Source organism: Castor canadensis, chromosome 11 (genome assembly GCF_047511655.1).
Source record: "Castor canadensis chromosome 11, mCasCan1.hap1v2, whole genome shotgun sequence".
Lineage (NCBI taxonomy): Eukaryota > Metazoa > Chordata > Mammalia > Rodentia > Castoridae > Castor > Castor canadensis.
This window is the reverse complement of record NC_133396.1, coordinates 36,718,312-36,745,802: the sequence shown is the minus strand read 5'-3', so window position 1 is coordinate 36,745,802 and position 27,491 is coordinate 36,718,312. Positions and strand designations below refer to the sequence as shown.

The following is a 27,491-nucleotide window of genomic DNA, read 5'->3' as shown; positions in this document are numbered from 1 at the left end:
AAGTTGATTGTTACTCCTGTTATCAAGAGAGAAACTGAGGCCTTGATGTTCCTTTTCCAGGTTCACACATCCTGCCTGATTCAAGGGGACCTGCAATGGTCTTCTGTCGGAGCAGGAGGGTTGGCCTTGAGTGTCAGCTGCCATTACTCCGCTTGGCAGGCAACATGCCCAGGCCTGATCTGAGTTCCAGAGAAGTCATGTCCACTCTAGAAAAGTCATGTCACTCTGGGTTTAAGCCAAACCCCAGTGCTGGGAGAGGAAGGGAGGGGAAGCAGTTCACTTTGAAGAGGAGGTGTATTGAGGACTGCCAGCCTAGCTGGGTCAGAAACCACCGAGCCAAGGAGTGAGAAGGAGGGCAAGAACCAGACCATTGGAAAATCCAGAGCTGTCTTCCTCTTGGACATTGGTATTTAGCAGTTAGTGATTCAGTAAGTCTGGAGTAGGCCTAAGGAATCTGAATTTTTGGGGGCAGCAAGCAAGGGGTGCTTCGGTTCAAACCCAGACCTTGTGCATGCTAGGCAAGTACTTTATCACTAAGCTACATCTTCAGCCCAGGAATCTTGAGTTTTTGATAAATTCTTCAAGGTGATTCCCTTCAAGTGACCTAAGGATCAAGAGAAAAAAACAAACAAACAAACAAAAAAACAAATTTGACTCAAGAGAAATGGAGTCTTGAGGGCCCAAGATCTGGAGTTATGCTATGCAGTTTTGACTCCTGGCTCCATTACTAAATTTGTGACCTTGGACAAATGATATAATCTCTGTGCCTCAGTTTCTTCATCTTTAAAATAAGGATGCTTATAATATTAGCCTTCTCCCAAGAAAGTTACAAAGATTCAGTAACGAGAATCATGTAAAGCACATACCACATACATGGCACCTGTGAGTTTTTCAACAAGTATTCATTATTATTTGTTTCAATTCCTCATTCCCATCCCCACCCCCACTCCCACTAGAGAGAGAAATAACAATAGTGGATCAATGTAGGGACTTGCCGCTACAGTGTTGTTCCAGGTGGGGATAGTCTTTGGGACATGCATTGAGAATTCCTGTTCCAAAGCCATTCCCTCCCCACCACTCTCTGGATACCCTCACTGTGGAATGCCTTACTTTCCAATAAACTGCCCTGCTTTTCTCATCTTCTTTTCCTACATAGATGTCCCTCAGATCCCCACCCCCAAGCATGCACATGGCAAGCTGCCCTCCTTTTCCACCCTATCCAAAGTGATTTGGCTTAGGCTATGTCCTAGAAAGTAAAAACATACAGCAAGTAATGTTTGGTGGGCTCCTGGGTTTTGAAGAGGATCACGGAATTTTGTGCCCTAGGGTTAATAAGTGATCTTCAGAAGTGGAAGGGAACTGAAGCCTCCTGCTACCCAGGTTCTAACCATGCTAACATGCTATCTTCATGAGAGACAGGGACATCATGTGCAAGGGCATGGTTGAAGGTGAGGGTGGAGCAAGCTCTTCTCTGCCTGAATTCTTGCAGGTGCTTGTAAGTACAGATGGCACCTTGAGGTGACCACAAGCAGAAGTGATCTGGGAAAAGGCCAAGATGTGAAAAATAATCCAGCCATGAAGCAAAAGGAAAGCAGAAGTCAATTCTCAAATGCAGCAGTGGTGCTAGTTTGAAAGGTCCATGGATTCGACTAACCTGGGATACACAGAAAGGCAGCATCAGTTGTCTGGATGGCCAAGCCTGTCTCCTCTCTGACACTCTGCCAGAGTGGAAAACCAGTTTACCTCTCTTTCCAGTGAAACTGAAATAGAGAACCCCTGAGACATGCTGGAAAAAGGGATGGAGAGATTATGCCTGGAGAAAGAATTGGCAAGCCCAGATTGGACTCCTATCTTTGCTCACAGTGTCTCCTTACCAACTGACATTCTCAGAGCTCTTTGCCCCGAGTTAGGACTTTCCGGCCTGTCGAAATCTATCTATTGTTCTAGGCCATCATATGCTATTGTCATACCTACAATTTACCCCCCCACACACACACACACCAGGGTTGCCAGATAAAATAGAAGATACCCAGTAAAGCTTGCATTTCAGATTATTGATGAATAATTTTCAGCAAAACTATGTCCCAAATATTGCATGGCACCCATTTGTATTAAACAATTACTTGTTATTAATGTGATATCCAAGTTTAATTGGAAGATCCTATATTTTTATTTGTCAACTCTAGCAACTCTGCCCCATTCCTCTTCAGCATCTCCCCTCCCCCACGGGAGTTTGCTTGAATCAGTGGCCTTTTTGTTTGTTCTGCCCTTAGTTGAGAACCTTCATTTCTAGTTGGCCCAACTAGACTGGACGCTCTCTGAGGGCAAAGCCCGGCTCAGAAAGGATGCTCCTTACAGATGTTCGCAAAGGCACTTTCAAAGAGGGGCCTTAGATGGCCAAAGAAATCCATCCTCAACTCTATAGCTCCGAGCTAATCCCAGGCACAGTGACGTCTGCCTTCCGGAAGGGTGCTTTTTTCTCATTGGTCTGCCCAGAGTAGCGCCTGTTTCTAATTGGTCCCCTCTAGGATGGATGCCCCTTTTTCATTGGTTGGTTGCAAGGGAAAGGGGGCCTGTTTTCAATTATTGTCACCAAAGGAATGCCTGTTTCAAAGATGTCTATTCAAAGGACCCTTTCCAATTTCAATACCCAGTGGCCCCTTCTAAATGGCACAGAACTTTGTGTGTGTTGAGGCCCTGAGCCTCGGGGTTAGAACACTGCATTACTTTTGTTTAGCACTTTATAGATTCCAGATTACTTTTACACACATTCATCTAATCCCACAAGGATCCCTAGAGGTTGGCATCTTGGTTCTATTTGCATTTTACATAATGGACTGGGGCTGAAGAGGGACAGCAACGTGCAGGCAGTTTGTAAGATACACAGTGAAAAGAATTCGCTTTTGTTCAACATGAATTTAGCAAAGGCTTTCACAGATATTTTTTCATCCATCTTTATAACGACTGTACAGAAAATATAAGGCACTTTACATTCGTTTTCTCTTTTCATCTCCATACAACTGGGAACTAAATATCATATGATATCATTTTATTGATAAGGAAACTGACACTCGAAATAGTTAAATCCTTTGCCAAAGGTCGCAGCCTAACATTTATTAGACTGCGAGTTGCCAGGTAGCACTCACTTATTTGCAGGTATTATTATCTCATTAAATTCTCCCAATAATCACATGATACATATATTCTTATTGCCCCCATTTCCCGGTGCGAAAAAGCAGGTTCAGAGAGGGTGAATGCCTGGCCCAAGACCAGACAGCCAGCAGGTGGCTGGGATAGGCTGATCTCAAACTCAAGTCCAATTCTTCTGACCCAAGCACAGGGCTCCTTCTTCCACACTCCAGAACTTGCTCCCCGCCCGACCCTCAAGTAGGCGAAGACCCCTCTTCATCGGAGTCTTAGGTAGACACAAGTGCCGGGAGATCTTTTTCCCCGATCCTTTTCGGGAAAGATCTGGTGCAACTGGAGGTGGCGGGTGCGGGGCGAGGCGGCCCAGCGGGCGGAAGAGGCTCCGGACCGCGGCGCGTTCCAGCGGCGGAGCAGGGTGGGTGGGGCACTAGCAGGGCCTCCCGCCCCTCCTCCTCTTTCCTCCCTCCCACGGTCCTCGGGCCCGCGCACCGGCGGGCCGGCATTGCTGAGGCTGGACGACCTCCGGCGGCTGCGGGAGAAGCGCGGCGGCGGAGCGGCCCAACGCGCAGACCGCGACACTGGCGCGCCCCGAGAACTGTCCCTGACCGCGCGGGGGCGGCGCAAAGCTGGCGCATTCCCCGGGTCTCCCGCTCGGCTGAGCGCCGGCCGGGTCCCCGCGCGCCGCAGCTCACCGCACCCGGCACCTGGCAGCCGGAGCACCCGCGCGATGGTGGCGCGCGTCGGCCTCCTGCTGCGCGCCCTGCTACTGCTGCTGTGGGGTGGCCTGGACGCTGAGCCGGCAGAGCGCGGAGACCAGGAGCTGCGCAAGGAGGCAGAGGTACGGGGAGTGTGCCTGGCGGACAGGGGTCCGCGAGTTCAAGTCCCGCCAGAATGTGGCAGTCGGGCCACCCGGCAGTCCCATCCGAGCGGACAAGTTGCGGTGCGTTCCCCTCTCTCTGTCCTCCGCCCCTTTCACACTTGCACACAAAGAGTCCCCGTGCCAGGGCTGGGACCACACAGGCGAGCGGAGCCACATTTACTGATTGATGGAGGCGGGGACAACGACAAGACGGGACAGATGGGCAAGACAGGAGAGGGTCCCCCCCACACACACACCTCATCGCCTATGTTGGGGAAACTGGTCGTTCATTCATCGTATGCCCCCAGACAGGTGCGATGGAGAGGGTACTGTGGCCTGACTGGCCCTGACTGGCTTCTTGGCCTGCGCTACCCTGCCCAGGGACAAGCCATTTAAACTGCTCTGAACCACTTTCATCTGTAAAGTGAGGAACAGTGGGAACCTGTCCAGAGGTGCTTAGAGGAAGCCCAAAATAGTGCTTCAGGACCGGACGTGAGAAAAGGGGGCAGAGAAGTGGAGGTGAACCTCAAAGACTCCCCATGTTACTTTCTTGCAGTGGATTCAACAGCTTTCTGGAGGTTGTGCAGTGAAACTCTCTGTGAGGGAGGGTGAGGACCCATTTAATGCGTGTGTTTTCTAAGTAAAGGTGATTGTAATAACACAAGTGGACAAGCTGTGTTATTTCCCTAAAGAAGTAATTCTGTGTTTTTATCTGTCCTCAAGAATAGGACAGGAGTCGCCACTATTTTAAGGAGGGATGTAGGGCTGGGAGTTTGTGGTAGACTGCCCGCCTACCTAGCTGGAGGCCCAGAGTTCATACCTCAAACTAATAACAATAAAAATACATGCAAATAAGCTTTAAGTTCCTTAACCCAACTCCTGAAAGAGCCTCATTCCTGCCCTAAAACCCAGGTGCAAGCTTCTCAGTACCCTCCTTACTTCTCTTCCCTAGAGGGGCCAGACCAATGATGGAAACTGTGGAACAAGTGGGGCTGTCCCTGAAAGGCTCTTCCTTCCATCTGCCACCTCCCACCACTGCTCTGGACTATTTGGAAATGATGACCTTGCTTCAACAAGGGATCCTGTCCTCCTCCTTTAACCCCTCCCCTTCCAAGCTCCCATCTCTTGCTGTGCTTTCCACTTTTGCACACTCAAGGGTTCACTTAGTCTCTCTGAATTTGGACTCTTACAACATCAAGTGCAGAGTCCCAAGGTCCCAGAAGGCTTCTGTCTACCAAGCCAAGTCTTGTTAAGAGTCCCACCCCACCACCCTACCAAGTGCAGTCCCAGGCAATCCTTGGCAGGAGAACAGAGGCAGTATCTCTGCCACCCATGACTGTGGTGGCCCCAGTTGCAGAGAATTTCATCTTGGGGTATGCTTGGAAACTGAATATCTAGCAGATCAAATTCCTTTCAATCTATTTAACATAAATTGGGGGAAAGGGATTTTTAACTCTAAGCAAAAGAAATATTTTTAAAAGCTGCCAGACATGATGGCTCACTGTAATCACAGCTACTTGAGAGGCAGAAACCTAGAGAATCTAGATTAGAGGACAGCCCAGGCACAAAGTTAGGGAGACCTCATCTCAATCAATAAGCCAGGTGTAGTGTCACATGTGTGTGATTCCAGCTGTGCTAGAGACCATAGATAGGATCGCAGTCTGAGGTCACCTGGGGAAAAACTGGAAACCCTACCTGAAAAAATAATTAAAACAAAAAAGGGCTGAGCATGTAGCTTAAGTGGTAGAGCGCCTGCCTAGCAAGTGCAAGGACCTGAGTTCAAACTCCAGTAGTGCAAAAAAGAAGAAATCATTTAAGAGCATAAAAACTCTGGAAATGTGTAATGAGTATGTATCACTGTGCAATTCTGTGTGTATCTGTGTTTCTGTCTATGGTTGACTGCATGGGCTTCCAGACCTGTATGCAAACCAGAGTAAGTCATTTAACCAGTGGGAGGTAATAATGCCTGTTTCACAAGATTGTTGTTTGGTTTCATTGAGATAATATATGTAAAAATGCTCAGCCCAGTACCTGAGACTTAGAAAGCAGTCTAAAAAGGAAGTTGCTCTCAATGTTAACGTTATCATTGTCATTATCATTATTTTAGAGAACAGAGCTTCAGATTAAAGTCCTGGCTTGGAGTCTGGCCCTCCCACAACAATAACACAGGGCTAAATATGTAAGGCAACTATTTTCAGCTTTGGACAATAGGCAGCACAAAGCTGCAATCTTTAAAGATGGTTTCATAATTACTATGGCTACATTACAAGTTGACCCCCCACAACTTAGTCAAGTAAAATGACCCTTTATTAAATTCACAGATACTGTGGATCAGAATTTCAAACAGGACACATCAAGGCTGCTTGTCTCTGCTCTACGATGTCTGGGGCTGGGATCAACTGAAGGCTTCTTACTCACATATCTGGCCATTGAGGCTGGCTGTCAGCTGAGGGCCTCAGGTCTTCTCCATGTGGACCTGTTCGTGTGGTGTCCCCCTGTGTGCTACTCTGAGCTTCCTAACTTGTGGCTAGGCCCTGAGGATGAGTGTTGAGGGAAAGAGATTGAGACTATCTTTTTTATGACCTAGACTTGCAAGTTGAATAGCATCAACTTGTGCTATGTTTCATTGGCTAAAGCAGCCTGAAGCTTCCCCCAGGTTTGAGAAGAGGGAACATAAAGCCCACACTTGGTGGGAGGATGTGTAAGAAGACGTTGCAGGTCATGCTATAAGCAGAGCACGGGAATGGGAGATACCATGTGGTATCACAGAGTGAGCCCAACTGTCACCCCAGCTCTTGGCTCCCAGGCAATTCCCTGACTGCAGTGCAGGGAACTCAGCTCAAAGCAGAGCACAGTCCTGCTGAGCTGAGGTGGCAAAGGCCAGAGTTCAGAGCTGTTGAAGCAGCTGGAATCCATGGAGCAGTGCATCACAGAGGCAAGGACCACCCTGAAGAGCCTGGCCCATGGACTGGAGGCGTGGCTCAAGCAGCAGAGCATCTGCTTTGGAAGGACAAAGCTCTGAGTTCAAACCCCAGTCCCACCAAAAAAAAAAAAAAAAAGAAAGAAAAAACAAACCTAAGTGTGTATGGGGGTTCACTGCAGGACCTTGCCTGAGAACCTCACTGACATATGTAGGTTCAGATATGTGAGACTTAACAAAGAATAGCTGCTATATGACTGAAACAAACAAACAAAAATGGTTCTAGAAATTGAGTGTTTCTGGAAGATGTTGGAGGTCTAGCCTAGTCCAAATGGAAAAAAGTTTAACACCCCAGACATCCATGTGAAACTCCATGGATGTAAAACTCCATGAAACTCCAGATGCCATGTTTTAGGGTTAAAGGACCATGATCTAGAGTAAGGCCTACTCTAACAAAGCTTAGAAATGGATAGACATAAAATGTGGTTTTCCCTTGTTATAATTTCCTTAAAAGACACTGACTGCTTAAAGCTAAGTCATAACATTGTAAGTTGGACTTCATAACACATGCCAAAGTCATAACAGCAGCACGGGGGGTGGAGGAGCAGGCAAATGAAATTCTGCTGTAGATTATACTTTGTGAATTGTCAGTGTCAGATGTGAAGTAGGAAATGGGACAGGTCATGTGTGAAGTGCAAAGTGTTGTGATATTGCAGCAAAAATAAATCAAAGTGGACTAAAATACATTAAGGATGTACTTAGGCAAAGGAAGTCACACACATGCACACCCAACTTAAAAGCCTTGACAAGATCTGCAGATTAATTTGGCCTCTATAGATTTGCATATCCTGGACATTCCACATAAATGGAATTATACAAAATGTAGTCTTTAGTGAATGGATAATGGGAGATTTTTTTTTCGGTACCAGAGTTTAAACTCAGGGTCTACACCTTGAGCCACTCCACCAGCCCTCCCCCGGCCTTTTTTTTTTTTTTTTTTGTGATGGGTTTTTTTCAAGATAGGGTCTCTCAAACTATTTACCCAGGCAGGTTTTGGACCACAACCTTCCTGATCTCTGCCTCCTGAGTAGCTAGGATTACAGGTATGAGCCACAATTGCCCAGTGATAATGGGAGATTTTAACACCCCTCTCCCAATAATGAATAAAACAATATATTTTTTTAACAATTCACGAGGTTGGGGATGTAGCTCAGTGATACACGCTTGCCTAGTATGCACAAGGCCCTGGGTTTGATCCCCAGCACCATCACCACAAAAAAACAAAAACAAAACAAACAAACAAAAAAAAAACCCACTGTAATCATGCAAAGAACTTGAGCAACACTGTGAACCATCTTGACCTAATTGATTATTGATAGAAAACTGCACTGGTGAACCCAGAATACACATTCTTTTCAAGTGCATGTGAATTATTTACCAAGACAGTCCACGTGCTGGGTTATAAAAGAAGTCTGAATACATTTCCAAAGTCAGAGTTTTGCAGACTCTTCCTTGACTAAAGCAGAACTAAATTAGTAATCAGTAACAATAAGATATCTAGCAAAACTTCCAGCATTTGGGGATTAAACAGCACAAATCTAAACTCCCCAGGAACCAATGAAATCACAAGAGAAATTAGAAAATATTTGGAATAAACATCAACATTTTGGGATGCAGCTAATGCAGAGTTTAGAGTGAAATTTGCAGCTTTAGCTGCCTAGAGTGGAAGTTTTAGATCAATGATCTAAGGCTTCTACTTAAAAAAAAAAAAATAACAGGGATAATCCTAAAGGGCAGAGAATAAAAGAAATAATAAAAACAAGCTGTGTGACTATAGGCCACTTCCTTCACTCCTCTGAGTTGCAAAGGGGACTAAACTTCTTGAATGTCTTCTAAGATTTGCTCTAGCTCTAGCATTGTTTGCCTTTGGTGTGTCTGGTATGCCTCTGTGTGTGTGTGTGTGTGTGTGTGTGTGTGTGTGTGTGTGTGTGCGCGCGCGCGCGCGCGCACGCGCGCACACACACATTATCATCTGCCTTTGTGACCATATCTAGCTTTCTGTTGTTTTTTATTTGTTTTGTTTTGGAGACAGGCTCTTACTCTGTAGCCCAGGCTGGCATGGAACTCACTGTGTAGTCCAGTATGGCCTCAAACTCGAGATCCTCCTGCCTCGGTGTCTTGGCTGCTGGAATTTCAGGCATGCACTGTCATGCCCAGCCACATGTGTCAGTCTGGATGTGTTATGTTCCCAAGTGCTGATGTGTTTCCCCACATCCTTTGTACATAGCTCTACACATCTCTGGTGTGCACACGTCTCTGGTGTGCACACTCTCCAGAGTGGGGCTTTGCCTGGGAGGTGACTTTCTGCTTACAAAGCTGTTATGAACAAGCTCATGTTTGTCCACTTAGGAAAACTAGAGCTGCTCACAATACTGGTGGGTAGGAAGGGCCTCTACTGCTGAGTTGCAGGACTGTGAGTTAATCAATGACATCATCACCCTGACACCCTCTCCCATTCCCAGCTGGGCCCTGTCCTGTGCTTCAGCGACAGACTATCCGAGGGACCTCTCTGTCTTTAGCTTTGCTTGGCCCTTCTTTAGAACAACCAGGCATGGTTCCTATCCTGCCTCCTGCTCAGTGATCTAGCCAGAGCTATAACCCATGAGACAGTACAACAAGGAGCTGGACTGCTTGTTTCCCCAGGGAGAAAGTGCAGCTTCTGTGGAGTATCCACCCCCAGAAACAGTGTCTGTTTCTCATATCCCAGAGCCATTCATTTGACTTTTTGTGAGTCAGAAACCCAGAAGCCTGGGTGTGGAAGTCATTCCCAAGAACTCAGCATAGTGACTCATAGGTATAGGCAGAACAGAGCACAGAGGAGGCTCCAAAGGGTCCCAGAAGACCACAAGTTGGTGGAAAAGCATTTGTCAAGCCAGTTCAAAAATGATGAAATCTAGCAAAAACTGGGTAATGGAAGCTAGGTAACACATTGGGGAAAACTGGTAGACTTCCCCCTTAACTCAGCCTGGGTTAGGGCATTATTCAGTGCCCTAAACTTAGCCCTTCAAGCCTACTGAAGCCCAGGAGTCCATACAATATGGTTATTTTGCATTATAAAGAGAATAAAACAGGGCTGGTTCAAGTCTGTAATCCCAGCTACTTGGGATGGAGGTTTGAACCAAGCCTGGCCAAAAGGTTAGTGAGACTGTCCTAAAAACAAGCTGGACATAGTGGTGCATACCTGTAATCTTAGTTACTCAAGATACAGAAGTAGGAGGATCACAGTCTGAGGCCAACTGCGGCAAAATCCCAATACCCTATCTGAAAAATAACTAAAGCAAAAAAGGACTGAATGTGTGGCTCAAGTGGTAGAGCACCTGCCTAGCAAGTACAAGGCCCTGAGTTCAAACCCCAGTACTGCCAAAAACAAAACAAAACAAAAAAAAAACAAAGAAGAAGGTGTATAAGATGGGATTTAATGGAAACTAGCCAGCTAGTGTTTTCCATCTTCCCTAAGGACAGAAATACTGCAAGGGGTACGCAGGCCACACCCAGACAGAACCTGAGACTAGGAAAGGAAAAGAAGGAGAGGAGAGAGAGGGAGTCAGACAGAAGGGAAGGGAAAGCCTTGGCCCAAAATAGAGAAAAGGAACCGAGCCCATCTGACTGGGCTGAGTGAGGACTTCCCTGTGCCCCAGGAGCCCCCGGTCAGAGCTCCCAGAGAGATGAGTTGGCCTCCTTTGAAGGGACGTGCTTCAGTCCTGTGGGAACCTGTGGCTTATCAGGTGATGGGACTCATGATCCCAGCCTCTATTTGGAAGCCAAGGAGTCCACTGCCTGGGCAGCACCTCTCCTCTGCTCTGTGTGGACATCTTGGGGAAAAGGTGAGAGAAATGCAAAGAGAACCACCCCAGCTTTTCCTTCTTCTTAGTTGAGAGTCCGCTGTCTCTCCTTGGTGGGGAGGGCAGCCTGCCCGTCCTTCAGTGTTAAGCCTTGGAGCCACTCTTTAGATGTGAAACAGAACATCCTGGGCTGAATGTCAGAGGATCTGGATTCGAGTTTTGATTCCATCTCTCTGGGCACTTTAACAGGACTGTATGCCGCTAGGACTAAATGCTCTTATCTTTAAAATGGGAATAGCAACACCTGTCCTGGTTGTGTCCCTGCAGGGTGATTGTGAGGTTCAAAGAAGACATAATACCTTTGAGAGCGCTACACTTGTCAAGGGATTGCTGTGCTGCTGATTGTGGAAGAGCATTTTTATGTACACAGCATGTCAAGGCAGATGCCAGCTATCACCTTGCATCTTGACTTAGCTAATAATGCTAACGAAGAAAAAGCAAATTCTCCAGAGCCATTCTGGAGAGACAAAAATCATCACAAAGTAGAAAATAAGATGCACCACATCACAGTTAACGCAACACAGCTTCCGCATGAGTCTGCCAGTTGGCAATTTTTAAATTCTTGGCTTCATTTCTGCGGCTGAAAATTTCTTTGATGTGGATGATGTCTAGGAGGTTGAGTTCTAGAGTCACCTACCAAATGCCCCTTCCAGCTGGAAAGCTCTGTGAGTGCAGAGGTAAAAAAAACTTTCTTAGTGGTGGTGGCTCACACCTGGAATCCTAGCTACTCAGGAGGCAGAGATCAGGAGGATCACAGTTCAAAGCCAGCCTGGGCAAATAGTTTAAGAAGACCCTATCTCAAAAATACCCAACTCAATAAAGGGCTGGCAGAGTGGTTTAAGTGGTAAAGCGCCTGCCTTGCAAGCATGAAGCCCTGAGTTCAAACTCTATTACCACAAAAAGAAATAATAAAATAGCCCTTTTTTTTTTAGGTACTGGGGATGGAACCCAGGGCCTCACACATGCTAAGCAAGCAGTCTACCACTTGAACTCTCTTGTTTGCGTTTTGTTTTTGAAATACATTCTTGCTAACTTTGCCCAGGCTGGCTCTGAACTCTAGATTCTCCTGCCTTCACCTCCCAAGTAGCTAGAATTACAGACATGTGCCACTATACCTAGCCAAAAATGACATTTAAAAATTTTATTATCAGTTATTAATATCTTACTTTGCATAATTCATACATTAAACTTGGTCACAGATATGTATATGTATGAAAAACAGTATGTATAGGGTCTCGTATATCCAAGATTTCAGGAATCTACTGGGGGTCTTATAAAGTATCCCCCCATGGATAAGAGGGTTTAACGTGCTGCAGAGCTGGCATTTGAACCCAGATCTACCCTTCTCTTGAGCCTGTTCTCTTGTACATCCTACCCCTGCATCTATGTCCTTTCTAGTTAAACAGAAAGTATTTTAAATGAAGTCTTAATTTCTTATATACGGAGAGCACTCTAGCTGTTGATATGTGAAGTTATTTAATGCTTATAACACCCCAGTCCTTTACACAAACCATGTAGTACAGTGTCATCTCTCTTAAAAAACAACATTTTTCATAGGACAAGTGTCATAAAGCTTTCCCAGAGCATCTCATTGAACCTTCATGATGCCACTGTGAGAAAAGTCAAGTGTGTTCTTTCCTTTAGTTTCTGCTTTGGGGCACAGAGAGGTTAAGTAACTTTGTCATAGGTCACATATCTAGTCAGTTACAGAAGCAAGACTACAATAATAGATAGAGCTGGGATAGATATTAGGGCTCTAATCCAATCCCCCCATTTTATAGAACAGGAAACTGAGGCTCAAAGAGGTTATTCCTCAGGACACAGCAGCAGCATCAGGAGTAAAGCTCAAGACCTTCAATCCTGTGCTCATGCCCTGCCAGTCCAGTGGCTGACTCAGCCCTAAGATTCATTTTGGTACACCTCCTTCCTTGCTAGTCCTGCTCTGCCCAGAAGTGGCCCTTCCCTGGGGCATTAAATGGGCTGGGCTGTACACACTCTCCCAGGACAAGTCAGGACGGAGACTAGAACCCCCAGAGTGGCAGTCGCACCTTACTGGCTAGTCCTGGGAAAATGTTTCATTTCACCCAGACACCACAGCCACTCCCAGGGACTTTCAGAGGCCACTCCCCAGGAAAGTGGCCCCATCCTTACCCAAGAGGGCGAGGCGTGTTGGTTCAGGATTTAGGCCTGAGCAAGGTGACTCACCTAAGGGCCACAGCCTCCAGCTTCCTCTTGGTTCAGCTCTAGCCTGGGGCTGCCCAGGAGAAAGGGCGGGAGGAAAACCATGAACTTGAACGTCCAAGGTAGGAGGAATGGCCCAGGCACTGCCTGGTAAAGAGGGGCAGGCCTGGGCAGAGCTCAGAGGCCCTAAGACACACAGGACAAGTCCCCAGGAGCCCAAAACCAAGATGAGAAATGATGCCCCAAAGGGATGAGGGCTGGAGTCCCCCAGTCTCTTCTGGGATCCTCAGCCATGTAGCTGCCTCTGCCCCACACCCCTGTTCCCTGCCATGTGGGGTGGAGCATTTCTCTTGCCTTTGCAGAGGAAACTGGGACACAGAAAAATAGGCTCCCAGAAGAGTGTTAGGGTCAGGTCCAGGGACAGAAGGGGTCTAACCCTGCCACCCCCATCCCCCAGAACTTCAGAGCACTCAGTCCTGACAGTAGTAAGGGTCCCCTTCCTGTGTGCCATTTTAAAAAAAATTGAAATATATGCATATTAAGCATAAGCTTGACAGTCCATAAATCCTGATAATCCTCATTGTATACTTCAGTGCTTTTATGCAAATACAAAATGTCAAATTCTTAAAATGCCTTTTTTTTTTTTTTTCGTTCTTTCCATGCCTCGGCTTGGCTGGTGCCCTGGACACATGCTCACTCTGCCTTCTGAGAATTCAGTTCTGCCAGGGTGCTACTGGGTCCCAGAGCCCAGCACTTCCCCTGAAACAGTCCCCTGAAACGGCCACCCCACATTGCCTTCCAGAGTACCCGATGACTTGAAGCTGCAGCCCAGCCAGGAAATAGGAGAGGCTGCCAGACATTTCCCCTCCTCCGCCTCTGTCCTGGGCTCACAGCTCCAGAGTGCCAGGCAACTCCCTGATAAGGGCTGGGTGAGGTTGTGGGGAGAGGAACAAGGTCCTGCCAGCCAGGTTGACCTGTAACCTGGTGTTTCCCAAGTCACTCGCCCAGCAAAATTGCTTCTCAGGAGACATTAATTTCTTGGCTTCCTTAGAAAGTCCTCCTGTCCATCCTGGGAGGTGGAAGGAAGGGGGCCGGGGCAAGCACTGGCTGAGGTCTGGCAAGTGCCAGGTGGAAGTGCCTGAGAACTGAGAACGGAGATGTTCCTGCTTTATTAAAGCACTTCCCGTGTTACAGGAGGGCTGTGTTCCAAAGTCTGTGGTTCATTTTCCCCTCAGGCGAATAATGAGACCACAGTTTATTGAACATTTGCTGTGTACCAGGCCCAGCCACCTATGCAGAGTCAGGATTGGGAACAGAAGCTCAATTACAAACCCTGTGACTTTTTCATGATGTCACATTGAGCATTAGAACCCCTTTAATCCATTATGCATCTGAAAACTGTATACTTACAAAGGGAAAGAAGATAAAATAGTGTTGATATAATAATAAATTAATACAGAAAAACAGTAAGATGGACTTCAAAATGTTCTGCAGTCTAGAATAAGGGTTTCTTATGGAGAGGCCTTCAGTGGAAGATGGATATAAATGAAATCCACAAAGAGGAGGCTGAGCCAGGCTCCAGTGGCTCATGCCTGTTATTCTAGCTACTTGGGAGACTGAGATTGGGAGGGTGGAGGTTCGAGGTCAGCCTGGGCAAATAGTTCAAGAGATCCTATCTCGAAAATACGCAATGCAAAAAAGAGCTGAAGAAGTATCTCAAGTGGTAGAGCACCTGCCTAGACAGCATGAGGTCCTGAGTTCAGTACTACAAAAAAAAAAAAAAAGAGAGAGGAAGCTGGACACTTGAAAAGACTTGCCAGTTCTCTGAGTGCTTACTTTCATTCCCAGTTGTGGGTTTTCCTTGAGGTAGCAGCTATGATTGGAATTACTTTGAGTTAAGACATATAGCAAAAAAAAAGCTGGGCTTGGTGGAACATTCCTGTAATCCAGCCCAGCACTCAGAGGCTGAGGCAGGACAATCACAATCAAAGCCAGCCTGGGCTACTTAGTGAGTTCAAGGGCAATGTGGAGTAATATAATGAGACCCTGGGGAGAGGGGGAGAGGGAGAGGGAGAGGGAGAGGGAGGGAGGGAGGGAGAGAGAGAGAGAGAGAGAAGGAAGAGGAGGGGAAGGGGGAGGAGGAGGAGGAGGAGGAAAGAAAAATGAGGGTGGGAGAACAAGGAAAACTGGAAATTATTTCTTTAGAGATAACACAACAAGGAGGGGTAAAAATTAAGAGAGAATTATGCCTATTTTAAATTTAAGCAGCTGTGGTGACTTCATTTATGGGGCTTTGTCAGCGAGACGCAAGCAGAAAGTCACGTGCATGAGCTTCCAAAGGTTAAGACTGACGACAGGTGAGGGTAATGAGCCCCACTTCTCTCTCAGAGAACTCTGTCCTGAAGAGCAGCTTGTAGGTATTTGAGGCAGGCAGAGAGTGACGGCCCTGGACCAGGGGACAGCCTCTGATGATATTAATTTCCCCAGAGGGTCTCAGCCAGGTCCAGGCTTTACTTAAACTCCGTGCTGAAAGACTGTGACTGCTACCTTGAGTTCCAGGATCTCACAACCAGCACCACTTCCACATCGCCATGTGCAGCATTCACACCAGCCTCCAACTGTCCCCCTCAGGCATCCTCAGGAAAGTTAGGAGCCATCTGAAATTCCTTTCTATTGCTCCACACGATTAATCCAACAGCAAGACTGAAATTAACCTGCACTTCTTACCCTGGCCCACAGTCCTGCCTCTGACTTCATCTCCACACTTACTGTGCTTCCTTCTGGTCCCTAAAGAGCCCTATGTCATTCCTAAGGCAAAGCTTTTGCATTTGCTGTTCCCTCTGCCTGGAATGCCCTTTCCCACCCACCTCACTGCATGACTAGCTGTGTCTCAGTCTTTTTTTTTTGGCAGTACCGGGGGTTGAACTCAGGGCCTCATGCTTGCTAGGCAAGTGCTCTACCGCTTGAGCCACTCTATCAGTCCTTTTTAGAGTTGGGTATTTTTCAAGATAGGGTCTCTTGAACTATTTCCCAGGGCTGGCTTCAAACCTCCATCCTCCTCATCTCTGCCTCCTGAGTAGCTAGGATTACAGGCATGAGCCACTGTTGCCCAGCCTGTGTCTCAATCTTTAGGACACAGACCCAGTATTTGATCCTGATCCTACGGTGTCCTTCCTTGACCTCCTGATTGCAAAGTTTCTGAGCTAGTCTCAATCCCATCACCCAGTTCTTCACAGCACCAATTCATCTTCTCTGTTTGTTACCTATGTTTTTATTGCCTGTTTCTATCCACTAGTGTGTAGACTCCTTTAGGATTCACAAATGAATGAATGGAAGAAGGAGGGTGCAGGTTTCTAATTCAGAATACACATTTCTGGAAAGTCACATTTTTATATCAGTTATAAGTTCGAGGGTAGGTACATTTATGGTCAGAGGGCCTTAAATATGTTTGCAGTTTGGGGGAGGAGAATTGTTTAGGAAGAAACCAGAATTGGGGAGAGAATTCCCAACCCAGACAAGGTAGAGCCAGCACCTGATCAGCTCCTGTTCAATACTTGAGCATTTTCTAGAACAGGTTAGGTGTTTCAGAGAAAATTTGATGTGAATGAATAGGGTATATTTACATGACACATAATGGCTACTCTGTATGGAATGATAGGACTGTGTTAAATACTTTATAAGTGCTAGTGTGATTAGTCCTTATAGAAAGTAGAGAAAGTACTTAATAGTAATTAAGTCCATTTTCCAATAGTGAATTCAACCCAGGCTAGCCCGACTCCAGCATGACTTAGATTTCTAACAAGGCTATAAGATGATAAGGAAGCCACCTGTTTGAAAATATTGAGTGCCTTGTCTGAACTATCCAGCTAGCCAAAGGTGGATTGGAACTGGGTCCTTTTGACCTTCTGGGACAAGCAGAGGGACAGGGCCAGCTGTTGGCGTCCCAGACCCTTGCATACCAGAGGAGGGTACAGATGCTGCATGACAGCAAGGGCTGATACTCCTCTCTCCCCTAGGCATTCCTGGAGAAGTATGGCTATCTCAAAGGACAGGTCTCCAAAGCTCCAGCCTCCACTCGATTCAGCAATGCCCTCAGGTAGGATGGAGGCCTCAGGTAGGGGGACCTGAGGGTGCAGGGTGCAAAGCTCCGACTCGCTTGTCCCTCCTTCCAGGAGGCTGGCTGGCTGTGTCCCCAGAAGGTCATCCTCATCCCTGTCACCCACCTCTGCTCTGTGGTCCTCTATTTCAATCTCTCCTGGCAGAGAGTTCCAGTGGGTGTCCCGGCTGCCTATCAGTGGCGTGCTGGACCAGGCCACGCTGCTCCAGATGACACGTCCCCGCTGCGGGGTTGCAGACACTGACAGTCATGCAACCTGGACTAAGAGGATCAGTGTCCTGTTTGCTGGACGCCGGGCCAAAATGAGGCGTAAGAAACGCTTTGCCAAGCCAGGTGAGCACTGTTGAAATCCCACTGGACTGGATTCCCCAATGTCCTGAAGCCCAGGACCAGCAAAGCAGCCCAGCTGGGACTCTTCAGCAGAGCAGGGGAGGGGTGGCAAATAGGGCTTTTGACTCAAGCACTATCATTGTGAATACAGACATTTAAATCAGAATTGTACTCACAGTGATGAATTTGCATTGTACAGGTATTTTCCAGAGCAAACCCCATCAAACCCATTTGATTCCTTGATCAGTTTGCTATGCAGGACAGTTAAACTGTTGTCAACATTTTTCATTTATATTTTACTGAAGCTATTTTAATCAGAATCAATTCCTGTTATAACAATTATTCAACAAAGATGTGATCCATCCATCAGTTTTATTTTGTTCATAGCACGTTTTTAACAGCTTTATTGACGTAGAATTCACATACCATGCAATTTACCATTTAAAGTGTCCCAGTCAGTGTTTTTTTAGTATATTTCCAGAACTGTGCAACCATTACCACAAGCTAATTCCTAATTCCAGAATGTTGTCATTAGCCCCAAAATAAATCTCATGCCCATTAGCAGTCCCTCCCCCTCGGCCCCTCCCACCAGCCCCTGGTAACCACTAATCTACTTTCTATCTCGAAGGATTTGCCTATTCTGACATTTTATCAGAGCACATTTTACACATTAGTTTCTGCTGTGTGGTCTTTGTTCAGTTTTCTTCTTCTTCTTCTTCCTCCTTCTTTTTTGTGATGCTGGAGATGGAACTCAGGACCTCAAGCTGTATTACTGAGCTACACCCCAGCCTTCCTCTACCTCCTCTTCCTCCTACTCCTCCTCTTTTTTTTTAAAAGAAATATTCCAGGATTAAATGGTAGAGATCTAAGACTTACGAAGATCTGATTCTTCTGTCAATTTTTCACAAATAACAAGTTTTACTATGTGTAATTTTAGTATCATGATTGCTTTAACTAAGTCTATTTTCTTTGATCAATTTTTTGCAGTTTTCAAGATTGCTAACAAGGTGAGGTTCATTCAGTCTGGTTCTCATCTATAATTAATTTTTCTGTAAGCAATTTGGGTCTTTGCCACTTTTAATTGTGCTATTTTTACTGATAATCTTCATTACAAACAAGACGGGAGGCACATCATTTATTATCATTTCTTAGCTAATCCACATGGAAATTGTTGGCAACTGGAGGATGGCTGTTTCCAGGCATTTGCTAATCCATTTCTGTTGCATCCTACACAGCTGGCCACTCTGGGTGTTCTGTATACACGGACTGATTTCCTGCTAAGTCAAAGAGTCAGCAGTGGGGTCCTAGTGCTAGGGTTAAGATGTCCTTGGTGTCAGCATGTTCTACGTCCACTGTGTTTCTGGGCAGCAGAGGAGAGGAATGAAGTGGGAGAGGAGAGGTGCAAGCTCAGGAGGCTGGTAGAACAGAGAGGGTGCCATCCCGGGAGCTGGTGGTCCTGGGTTCAAGTCTCAGCTATGTGTCCTGGACCATGTCACTTTGCTCCCTGGGACTCATTCTCTTATCCTCCCTGAAGTAGGATGCAGGCCTTCTCTGGTTTCAGAGAAGAGCCATTCCTGATGGCTCCACAGGCTTATAAGAGTGCAGTAGAAAATGGGGCAGCCCCAGAAAGAGTTTTGGCAGCTGTACTTGGGGCCTGAGGTCTGGGGATGTTTCCTTCTGGCTCTGTCTTACCTTCTTATGCCCTAGGGAGGATCACATGGAGTACATTTGTCACTAAGCAATTTGGACAGAGGATTGTGGTACTTGGTTGCTAGATAAAATACAAAATGCTCAGTTAAATCTGAATCTTCTATTTTTAAATTCAAATTTAATTAAGCATCCTGTGTTCTTATTTGTTAATCTGGCAACCTGATTCCTTTCTCTGCCTGTGGGTCTGATTTTTAATCCCCCCTCATCCTTCATAGAGTTGGTGGGGATGGGGATAGGAACAAGGGAGTATACCTGGGGTGAAAAGGGAAGGAGAAGGAAATAAATATTTACAGAGCATCCAAAACTTGCCAGGCGGCTTCATGTTGCTATCCCATTGGAGCCTCACACCGTACCAAGAGGTAAGCCTTATCAGCCCACTTGGCAGATGGGGAAACTGAGGCTTGGATGGGGATTTATATGTTTGCAAGTAGAAGTACTGGGATTTGAACCCACAATCTTTCCACAGCATCAGCTGCCTGTTGGGAGTCAGGACTTCAGGCCTCTTTCCAGTCAGAGAGTCTAGCTCTTCTCTCCCTCCCTCTTTCCTTCCCTCTTCCCTTTGGGATTCTGGAGCAAGGGCATGAGGATCAATGCCAGGTGCTACTGGGACCTGGGTGGGTCTCCATGAAAAGCAGTCCTGCACAGCCAGGAATTTAGGATGGGGCCTAAAGCAGCCAGCCTCCTCCAATGTGGAGGAGGACAGAGGAGAGGGCTCAGACTGCCCATCCCCGGGGCAGTTCCTTCCTTCCTGGCAGGCACACCAGTGACCCCCCCAACCCTGTCTCCCTCCCAAGAAAAACAGTTATTTTCTCTCAATTACTGTTCTTATTCTTCCTCTCTCTCCTTCCCCAAAACACACACACACACACACACACACACACACACAAGTTTCAGAGGATTTTTATTTTGAGACCTAGCTCAAGCCTTCACTGGCTACCTAAAATGAGAGAATTCCTCCCCTCCCCCTTCCTGCCCATGGAGTGAGAGACCCCCAGCTACAGAAGGGCAGAAGGAGCCAGCTCACACTTCATGTGGAGGATAAAAGGATTGTGGGAGGGAGAAAGAGTCTGGAGCCCATTACCCACAGCAAGGTGTGAAAGAGCCTGGCACAGGATTGGCAGTGTTTTTGAGACAGAATGAAGCATTGGCCAGTGCCTGTGGACCCCAGGCCTTGCCTCTGCCTTCCCTGGCTCCCTCCCTTCTTCAAAGTCCTTCCCTCTTCCCTCACTGAGGGCTGGTCACTGGCTGGGAGGCAGAGGCTGGGTGACCGCCAGGCCAAACAAGCCTAGGAGGCAGCATTGCCTTGAATGGAGCTTGGCTCAGGGATGGGAGAAGGACCCACCCCTCTTCCCCTTCCATGGTTGGAGGGTGAGGAAACCCAGCTCCTGGCTCTCTAAAACTCTCCCTTCCATCTGGAGAATCTCAGCCTGTGCAGAGCTGCTGCTTTGACCCGAGCAAGTGATGTTCAGGCAGATTTATAAGCCTGGCATCTCAGCAAAGGATCTACTTATCTGTGTGGTGTAGTGGAGGGAGCACTGGACTGTGGTCCAGAGCCCTGCTCAGCTATTTACTCATTCTGTGACCCTGGGAAGACACCTTCCCCTGGGTCACAGTTACCCCACCCCAAGCTCAGGGGTCCTGCCTCCAAACCGTGAGTCTTCCACTTGGGGTCACAGTCTTAGCCTCTGGAGTTTACATGGCTCAGAAACAGGTCCTGAAAATCTTGGGAGCCAGACCGTCTAAGCCACCCTGTTCCTGAGCACATGACAAACTATAGCTAGGCCCAACTCTGTGACCTGGGGCTGGTGCAGAGGCCAGAGGCCCAGCCCCCAGGGAAAAACTGAGGTTTGGGGCAAAGGGAGAGAAACTTAACTAAGAAGAGATGGAAAACTTTCACTGGGTCTATGACAAAACACACCCTTTGTTCTTATTTGTCCTCACCTCAGAGCTCCTCTGAGTCCCTGAGGAAGCGAGGAGGAGGGCAAGGGGGTGGGGAAGGGCCTCAAACGTAAGGGCCTCTTATGGTTGCTGGCCAGCCCTGGGCCCCAGGCCCTGGGCCCTGGCAAGGTCAGAGTGGAGGTGGCAGGAGGGTGTGAAGGGTAGAGGGAGCAGCCAGGGCTGTCACAGCTGTGACACTGGTGTCATAGCACCACTGCTTTTCTGCCCTGAGGCAGGGATTGGGATTAGCTGCCTGCAAGAGGCCCCAACCTCCTTCTGGCTCGGCCTAGGATTTAGGGAAGAATAAGACCCCAGACCAGGGGTTCAGACACATCCTTCTGGAAGGGGGAGGCTGTATCTCTCCCACGTGCCTGGAACCTCCCCAGGCCAAGCCACTAGACTGGGGTCTCTCCAGGGCAGGGGTAGTCCTCCCAGTCTGAGGGTTCCCCTCAGCAGAGTTGTATCACCCTAGTCAAACAGGGGATGTCCAGGGCAAGGACTGTGCTTTCCCCATCAGGCCAAGGGCTACCCGGGCAGAGTCTGCCCCCCACTCATCTGGGACAGATGAGTGTGACTGATGTGGCCTTTCTGGGTGGCAGGCAACAAATGGTACAAGCAGCACCTCTCCTACCGCTTGGTGAATTGGCCTGAGCACCTACCTGAGCCAGCTGTACGGGGGGCTGTGCGTGCCGCCTTCCAGTTATGGAGCAACGTCTCAGCGCTGGAATTTTGGGAGGCCCCAGCCACCGGCCCCGCTGACATCCGCCTCACCTTCTTCCAAGGGGACCACAATGATGGACTGAGCAACGCCTTCGATGGCCCAGGTGCTGACACAAAGCTGCTGTCCTCATGGCAGCAGGGGAACCCGATTAGGAGAGGCAGTCTGAGGGTGACAGTGGATTATCCACTCTCCTCGTGGCTGTGACCAAGCCATAGCTCCCTCTTCTTCTGTAAGATGGGAACAGTGGTCCCTGCCCGAGATGCACCACATGTCCAAAGGGACAGTCAGACGAGACTGTGCTTTGAAAGTACTTTGCAAACTTCAAAGAGTATGACTTATACTGGGAGTGTCTTCTGAGGTCCTGTCACCACGCATCCCCTGCCTACAGACAGGCCTGTGCTTCTCGTTCTCTGGAGCACACCCTTAAAGACACCCAAGACCACCACTGCTCCACTGCTGCCCTCTGCTCCCAGCTAACTATCATATGTATTGTCTGGACGCACAGCCACAGCTAGCTCCAACTGCCCCCAACCTGAAGGCTTCCAGCTGCAATTTAAACATTTCTCCCTCCATGGTGCCAGACACTGGCCTTCAGAACCGGAATAAGAGCTATTTGAGCATCTTTCTCCTACTGAGGAAAGGAAACCTGATCAGACCCTTCAGGGTGGGGACTTCAGCTCTGTGTGGCCTGGGAACTAGCCCCCCCCCCTCCCTTGCACTATCCTGCTTTTCATCAAACCCAACACCAGCCCCTGCTGCTGGGAGCCAGATTAGGACTGGGACAAATCCAGGCTTCACCAGAACACAGGTGCCTCACGTAGCACACATCACTTATGATAGCTACATGACACGCTTACTTCCCTATCCCAGCACAGTACAGGACTAAGACAGCACTGTCCTGGGTGTCAGGACTTGGGGCTCTCCAAGCAGCTAACTGGGGACACATGTTTTGTCTTTTTGACTTTGGTCTTCTCCTCCCTGAAAACCTGCCCATTCATTGTTTGCAAGTGCTGCAAACAGCTAGAGAGGCATACATTCCTCCCGTGGTCAGCTCTCCACACCCATACTCACACCCAGGAGGCTCGCCTTTAACACCAGCCTCCCACCTTTTGTCAATCCCAGCAAGGCTGGGCTCCTAGAAGCAAAGCTGGAGGGACACTCCGCAAGTTTCTAAGCCAGCATATTGCAGAACAGTTTGCTGACCCCTGTGTCAAGGTCACCCGAGGAGAGGGGTCCTAGAAACTGCAGATCTAATAAGCTCCATGTTGACCCCTCTGAGAGCATTGATCAGCCCAAGCTCCTCTGCTTACTCCTATGATGAGTAGGGAGAGCTCACAGAGGAGCCCTGCAGAGGATGGGTAGGAATGCAAGAATATGTATACTTCAAAAACATGCATACACGTGCATGCCTATAATACCAGCACTAAGGAGGCTGAGGCAGAAGAATGAAAATTTTCAGGACAGCCTGGGCTACATAACAAAATCTTGTCTCAAAAAAAAAAAAAAGTGAAAGGAAATACACAAACCCATATCAGTGAAACATCATAACTTTACAAACTGATGAACCATCACACCCAACACCCAGATCAGGAAACAGAAGGCCCTAGCAGCCCCCTTCTAGGAGTAGCCACTATTCCTCCATCTTTTTGAAAATAATTCTTAGGTAGCACTTATGTGCTATACACTATTCTGAGTACCGAATGTGAAACACCTAATACACACACACACACACACACACACACACACACACACTCTTCACAACCGAATGTGAAACACCTAATACACACACACACACACTCACAACCGAATGTGAAACACCTAATACACACACACACACACACACACACACACACACACACTCTTCACAACCCTGTGAGTAAAAAGCTCGTCATCACCACTCCCATCTTCAGATCAGGAAGCTAAGACACAGGGACGTTAAGCTGCTTGCTCAAGATCACACAGCTAGTAAATGGCAAATCTAGGATTGGAACCCACGCAGTTTGGCCCCAGGCTGCCTCTCAGGAGTTTATACCCCACAGCTTAGTCATCTGCTCACCTTCCCACCCTCCAGCTTCTACCAAACTTAACTAGAAGGGAAATTAGGCAGCAGAAAACAGCCACGCACACCCAGTGCCTTCGCCCTAGGCCACGGGTACGGGGGGGGGGGGGGGAGGGGGAGGGAGTCGCGGTCGTGGCTCCCGCTCACGCTCTGCGCCGCCTGCAGGGGGCGCCCTGGCACACGCCTTCCTGCCCCGCCGGGGCGAAGCGCACTTTGATGGAGACGAGCGCTGGTCCCTGAACCGCCGTCGCGGACGCAACCTGTTCGTGGTGCTGGCGCACGAGATCGGCCACACGCTCGGCCTCACCCACTCACCCGCCCCGCGCGCGCTCATGGCGCCCTACTACAAGAGGCTGGGCCGCGACGCGCTGCTTAGCTGGGACGATGTACTGGCGGTGCAGAACCTGTATGGTGAGCCCCTAGCCCGCGGCTGGTGCTGCCCCTGTCCCTCAGGCCTCCAGTCCTTGGACTTTGGCTCCTCAAATAGGATGCTCTCATCCTGAGCACAGGGAGCTGGCCTCCCTGGTGACACGGGTCCTTCTCCATCCTCAAGCCCCAGGCTGCCCTCGAATCCGAAAATCTTCATGCTTCTGTTCTCCCCAGTCCGTGGTCCCCATCTCGCCATCAGTCTCTGTTCTCTGCTCACTAATTCCTGTGCATAGCTACCCCACAGTAGGCCTCTTGCATCCCAATCTATCCGACTCCCAGCAAGAATGGGGCAACCACAGCCCCGGTCTTTCCCATAGAGAAGGCTCTCATGCTGCCTGTGTTGCCCAGGACTTTAGGAGAGGAGGCCCCCTGCTCTCCTTAGCTCCAAACCATTGCTTGGTCCCCAGCTCCAGTGTGATCTCAGTGGGTCCTTCCTTCCTAGGCTATTGGGTAGAGAGGAGAGGCCTGGGTTTGGGCTTAAGAATGACACCAACAACCAGGGCCTCTCTTAACTCCCCTCCCATTCTCCTCCTCCACGCCTCACATGAGCTCATTATGGAAGGAGCCAGGAAGGGGATCTAGAGCACTCAATATACTCCACCTCAAATCCCCTTCCTCTTCTCTTTTTGCCCTTAAAGGGAAGCCCCTGGGGCGCTCAGTGGCTATCCAGCTCCCAGGAAAGTTATTCACTGACTTTGAGGCCTGGGACCCCCACAACTCCCAGGGCAAGCGCCCTGAAAACCGGGGCCCTAAATATTGCCACTCTTCCTTCGATGCCATCACTGCAGGTAAGTGGTCCAACCCACACCTGTCTTTTCTTCCCTTTTCCTCTACACCTTCAGGGTTCCCCAAAGCTGGAGTACAAAGTGGGGGGATGGGTTATAGACTCCAGAAGTCCCAAGTCACACTCATTCTGCACGTTCTTACCAAGCAAAACACTGCTTCCTCCTGCTGGCTTCCCCTCTATCCACCTGTACACGCCCCACCCTCTGCTGTCTGGAAAGCTGGGATCTAAGATACCACCTTCTCAGAAAGATGTCAGGAAGCTGATGTCCTTCCTCAAGTCTCTCTTGTCTCTGGGCAGATGGGGAACAACGACTGTACATCTTTAAGGGGAGCCACTTCTGGGAGGTGACAGCTGATGGCAATGTCTCTGAGCCCCGACCGCTACAGAAAAGGTGGGCCGGGCTGCCCCCCAACATCGAGGCTGCTGCAGTGTCACTAGAGGATGGGGACTTCTACTTTTTCAAAGGTACCAGCCCTGGGGCAGCTGAGAAGATTGAGGCTTGGAGAGGGAAGATGTCCTGCCCAAGATCGAAAGGGAGAAGCTTTCAGACAGTGAGTCCTGGTGGAGTCTCTTCTCCAAGTTGAACCCTGTGACCTAGGGAAGACTCTACCAGGAAATATCTTTAAGCAATGGAGTGGGAAGCAGCAGGTGTCCAGGTTGTCACTGGGGGGGCATTTCTGAAAAGGATCTACAGGGAAACTGAAGACCACTCGAGCTCTAAGAGGGGTGTCTTCTGTGGAACCCTGGGTGAATGAGGTTGGGAATGTCACTTAACTTTTGGAGCTTACGTTTCTTGAATAGCGAAAATAATACCTCAGGTTTGTTAGGGAAGGAGGTTAAGAGACAGTAATGAGTGAAATGTGTGCAGTATATTACTACATACATGGTAATACTTCAGCAAATTGCATTCATCCATTCAGCCAATATTAAATGCCTCCTATGCCCTAGGCTCAGTTGGAAGTATTAGGGATACAGCAGCGAACAAAACAAGATTCCCTGCCTTTGTAGAATTATTAATCATAATGGCAGTGCAGAATGTTCCAAGCCTTCCTGGTTTTCCATTCCTCAGCCAGAGAGGGGACTCAGTCCTCCCTCCACCCCCAAGCCTGCGACAGAGAGGCTCATTCAGCGTTGTCTGCCCTTTGCTGACACCTTCTGGGAGTCTAGACAATAGCCGCCCTTCCCCTATTGCAGAGAATTCCTATGTAGTCCACTTTGACAGTTCCCAATGCTAACGACCTTGGATTACAACTTGAGGGGCAGTAGAAGGGACAGAGTTGGGATGGAGGACCAATAAGCGAGAGCTTCCAGCTCACCCTGGCTCTTTTGATGCCCAACAGGGAGTCGATGCTGGAGGTTCCGGGGTGCTGAGCCAGTGTGGAAATTCTCACAGCTGTGCCACGCAGGGGGTCTGCCCCGCCATCCTGATGCAGCCCTCTTCTTCCCTCCTCTGCACCGTCTCATCCTCTTCAAGGGTGCTCGCTACTATGTGCTGACTCGAGGCGGGTTGCAAGTGGAACCCTACTACCCCCGTGGCCTGCGGGACTGGGATGGGGTTCCTGAGGAGGTCAGTGGTGCCCTGCCAAGGCCTGATGGCTCCATCATCTTCTTCAGAGATGACCACTATTGGCACCTTGACCAAGGCAAGCTGAGAGTGACCACCTCGGGCCGCTGGGCCACTGAGCTTCCCTGGATGGGCTGCTGGCATGCCAACTCAGGGGGCTCCCTGTTTTGAAGACACCCCACCACTGAATGAGCTACTGGTGCCTCTGGACCAACTCGTTTCCCCTGCCCCGGGGGTACAGCCTGTCTGGGAAAACTCTGAACCTCCTTGCAGAAGACCAGGCAGCACAGGTCTACATCAGAAAGTTTGCATTAGTTCCTGAAGGACACTGTAGTCTTTGTACTGGTCCTACAATATGGAGGTGGGCATGGGATCTAAGGAGAAGCCAAAAAGGATCCTAGATACCATAACTCTTTCCCAAAAGACCTTTTTCCTTCCCCAGCCTTGGGAGTTGTATTTCTTCTGCTAAGGGTGCAGTTCCTTCAAGGAGGCCGGAGTGCTGGGATTCGACCAGGGAGATGCAAAACTCACTGGAGAGGTCGGGACTATTTTGCAAGACTGTCCCTCTCCTAGGGCCCTTCTGGCTCTGTTCTGGGGAAATCATGTCTCATTTCATCAGAGGCCTCACCCTCTGGAGGCTTGGATGGGGCAAAGGCATCAGGGCCTTCAACATCCGAGGCCCTTTAAGAGACAGGATGCAGAGCAGGAGGAGGCATCCTGGGCCCTGGGCTTTTTGTCTGGGACAAGAATAAAGAGACACCCCCAGCTGGTGGTCCTAGAGATGGAAGCTGCCTTCCTTGGACCAATTCTTCTATCCTTCCCAGTGA

General features: G+C 48.6%; 1 protein-coding gene across 1 annotated transcript; it reads left to right on the top strand.

The window, feature by feature from the left end:
- Nucleotides 1-3,602: 3,602 nt before the first annotated feature.
- Nucleotides 3,603-27,451, top strand: Mmp28 (matrix metallopeptidase 28). Its single transcript, XM_020174817.2, has 8 exons — nucleotides 3,603-3,985; nucleotides 17,026-17,105; nucleotides 17,272-17,459; nucleotides 21,704-21,928; nucleotides 24,050-24,295; nucleotides 24,952-25,101; nucleotides 25,398-25,565; nucleotides 26,441-27,451. Exons 1-8 carry the CDS (start codon nucleotides 3,875-3,877, stop codon nucleotides 26,833-26,835), a joined length of 1,563 nt encoding a protein of 520 aa, XP_020030406.2. The 5' UTR covers nucleotides 3,603-3,874; the 3' UTR covers nucleotides 26,836-27,451.
- The last annotated feature ends 40 nt before the right edge of the window (nucleotides 27,452-27,491 follow it).

Bases quoted from the DNA above. Each gene is read 5' to 3' on its own strand.
- Mmp28 (XM_020174817.2), top strand. From the start codon at position 3,875: ATGGTGGCGCGCGTCGGCCTCCTGCTGCGCGCCCTGCTACTGCTGCTG. The intron at 3,986-17,025 runs GTACGGGGAGTG...TCTCTCCCCTAG, and splicing joins AGCTGCGCAAGGAGGCAGAG to GCATTCCTGGAGAAGTATGG. The intron at 17,460-21,703 runs GTGAGCACTGTT...TCTGGGTGGCAG, and splicing joins GAAACGCTTTGCCAAGCCAG to GCAACAAATGGTACAAGCAG.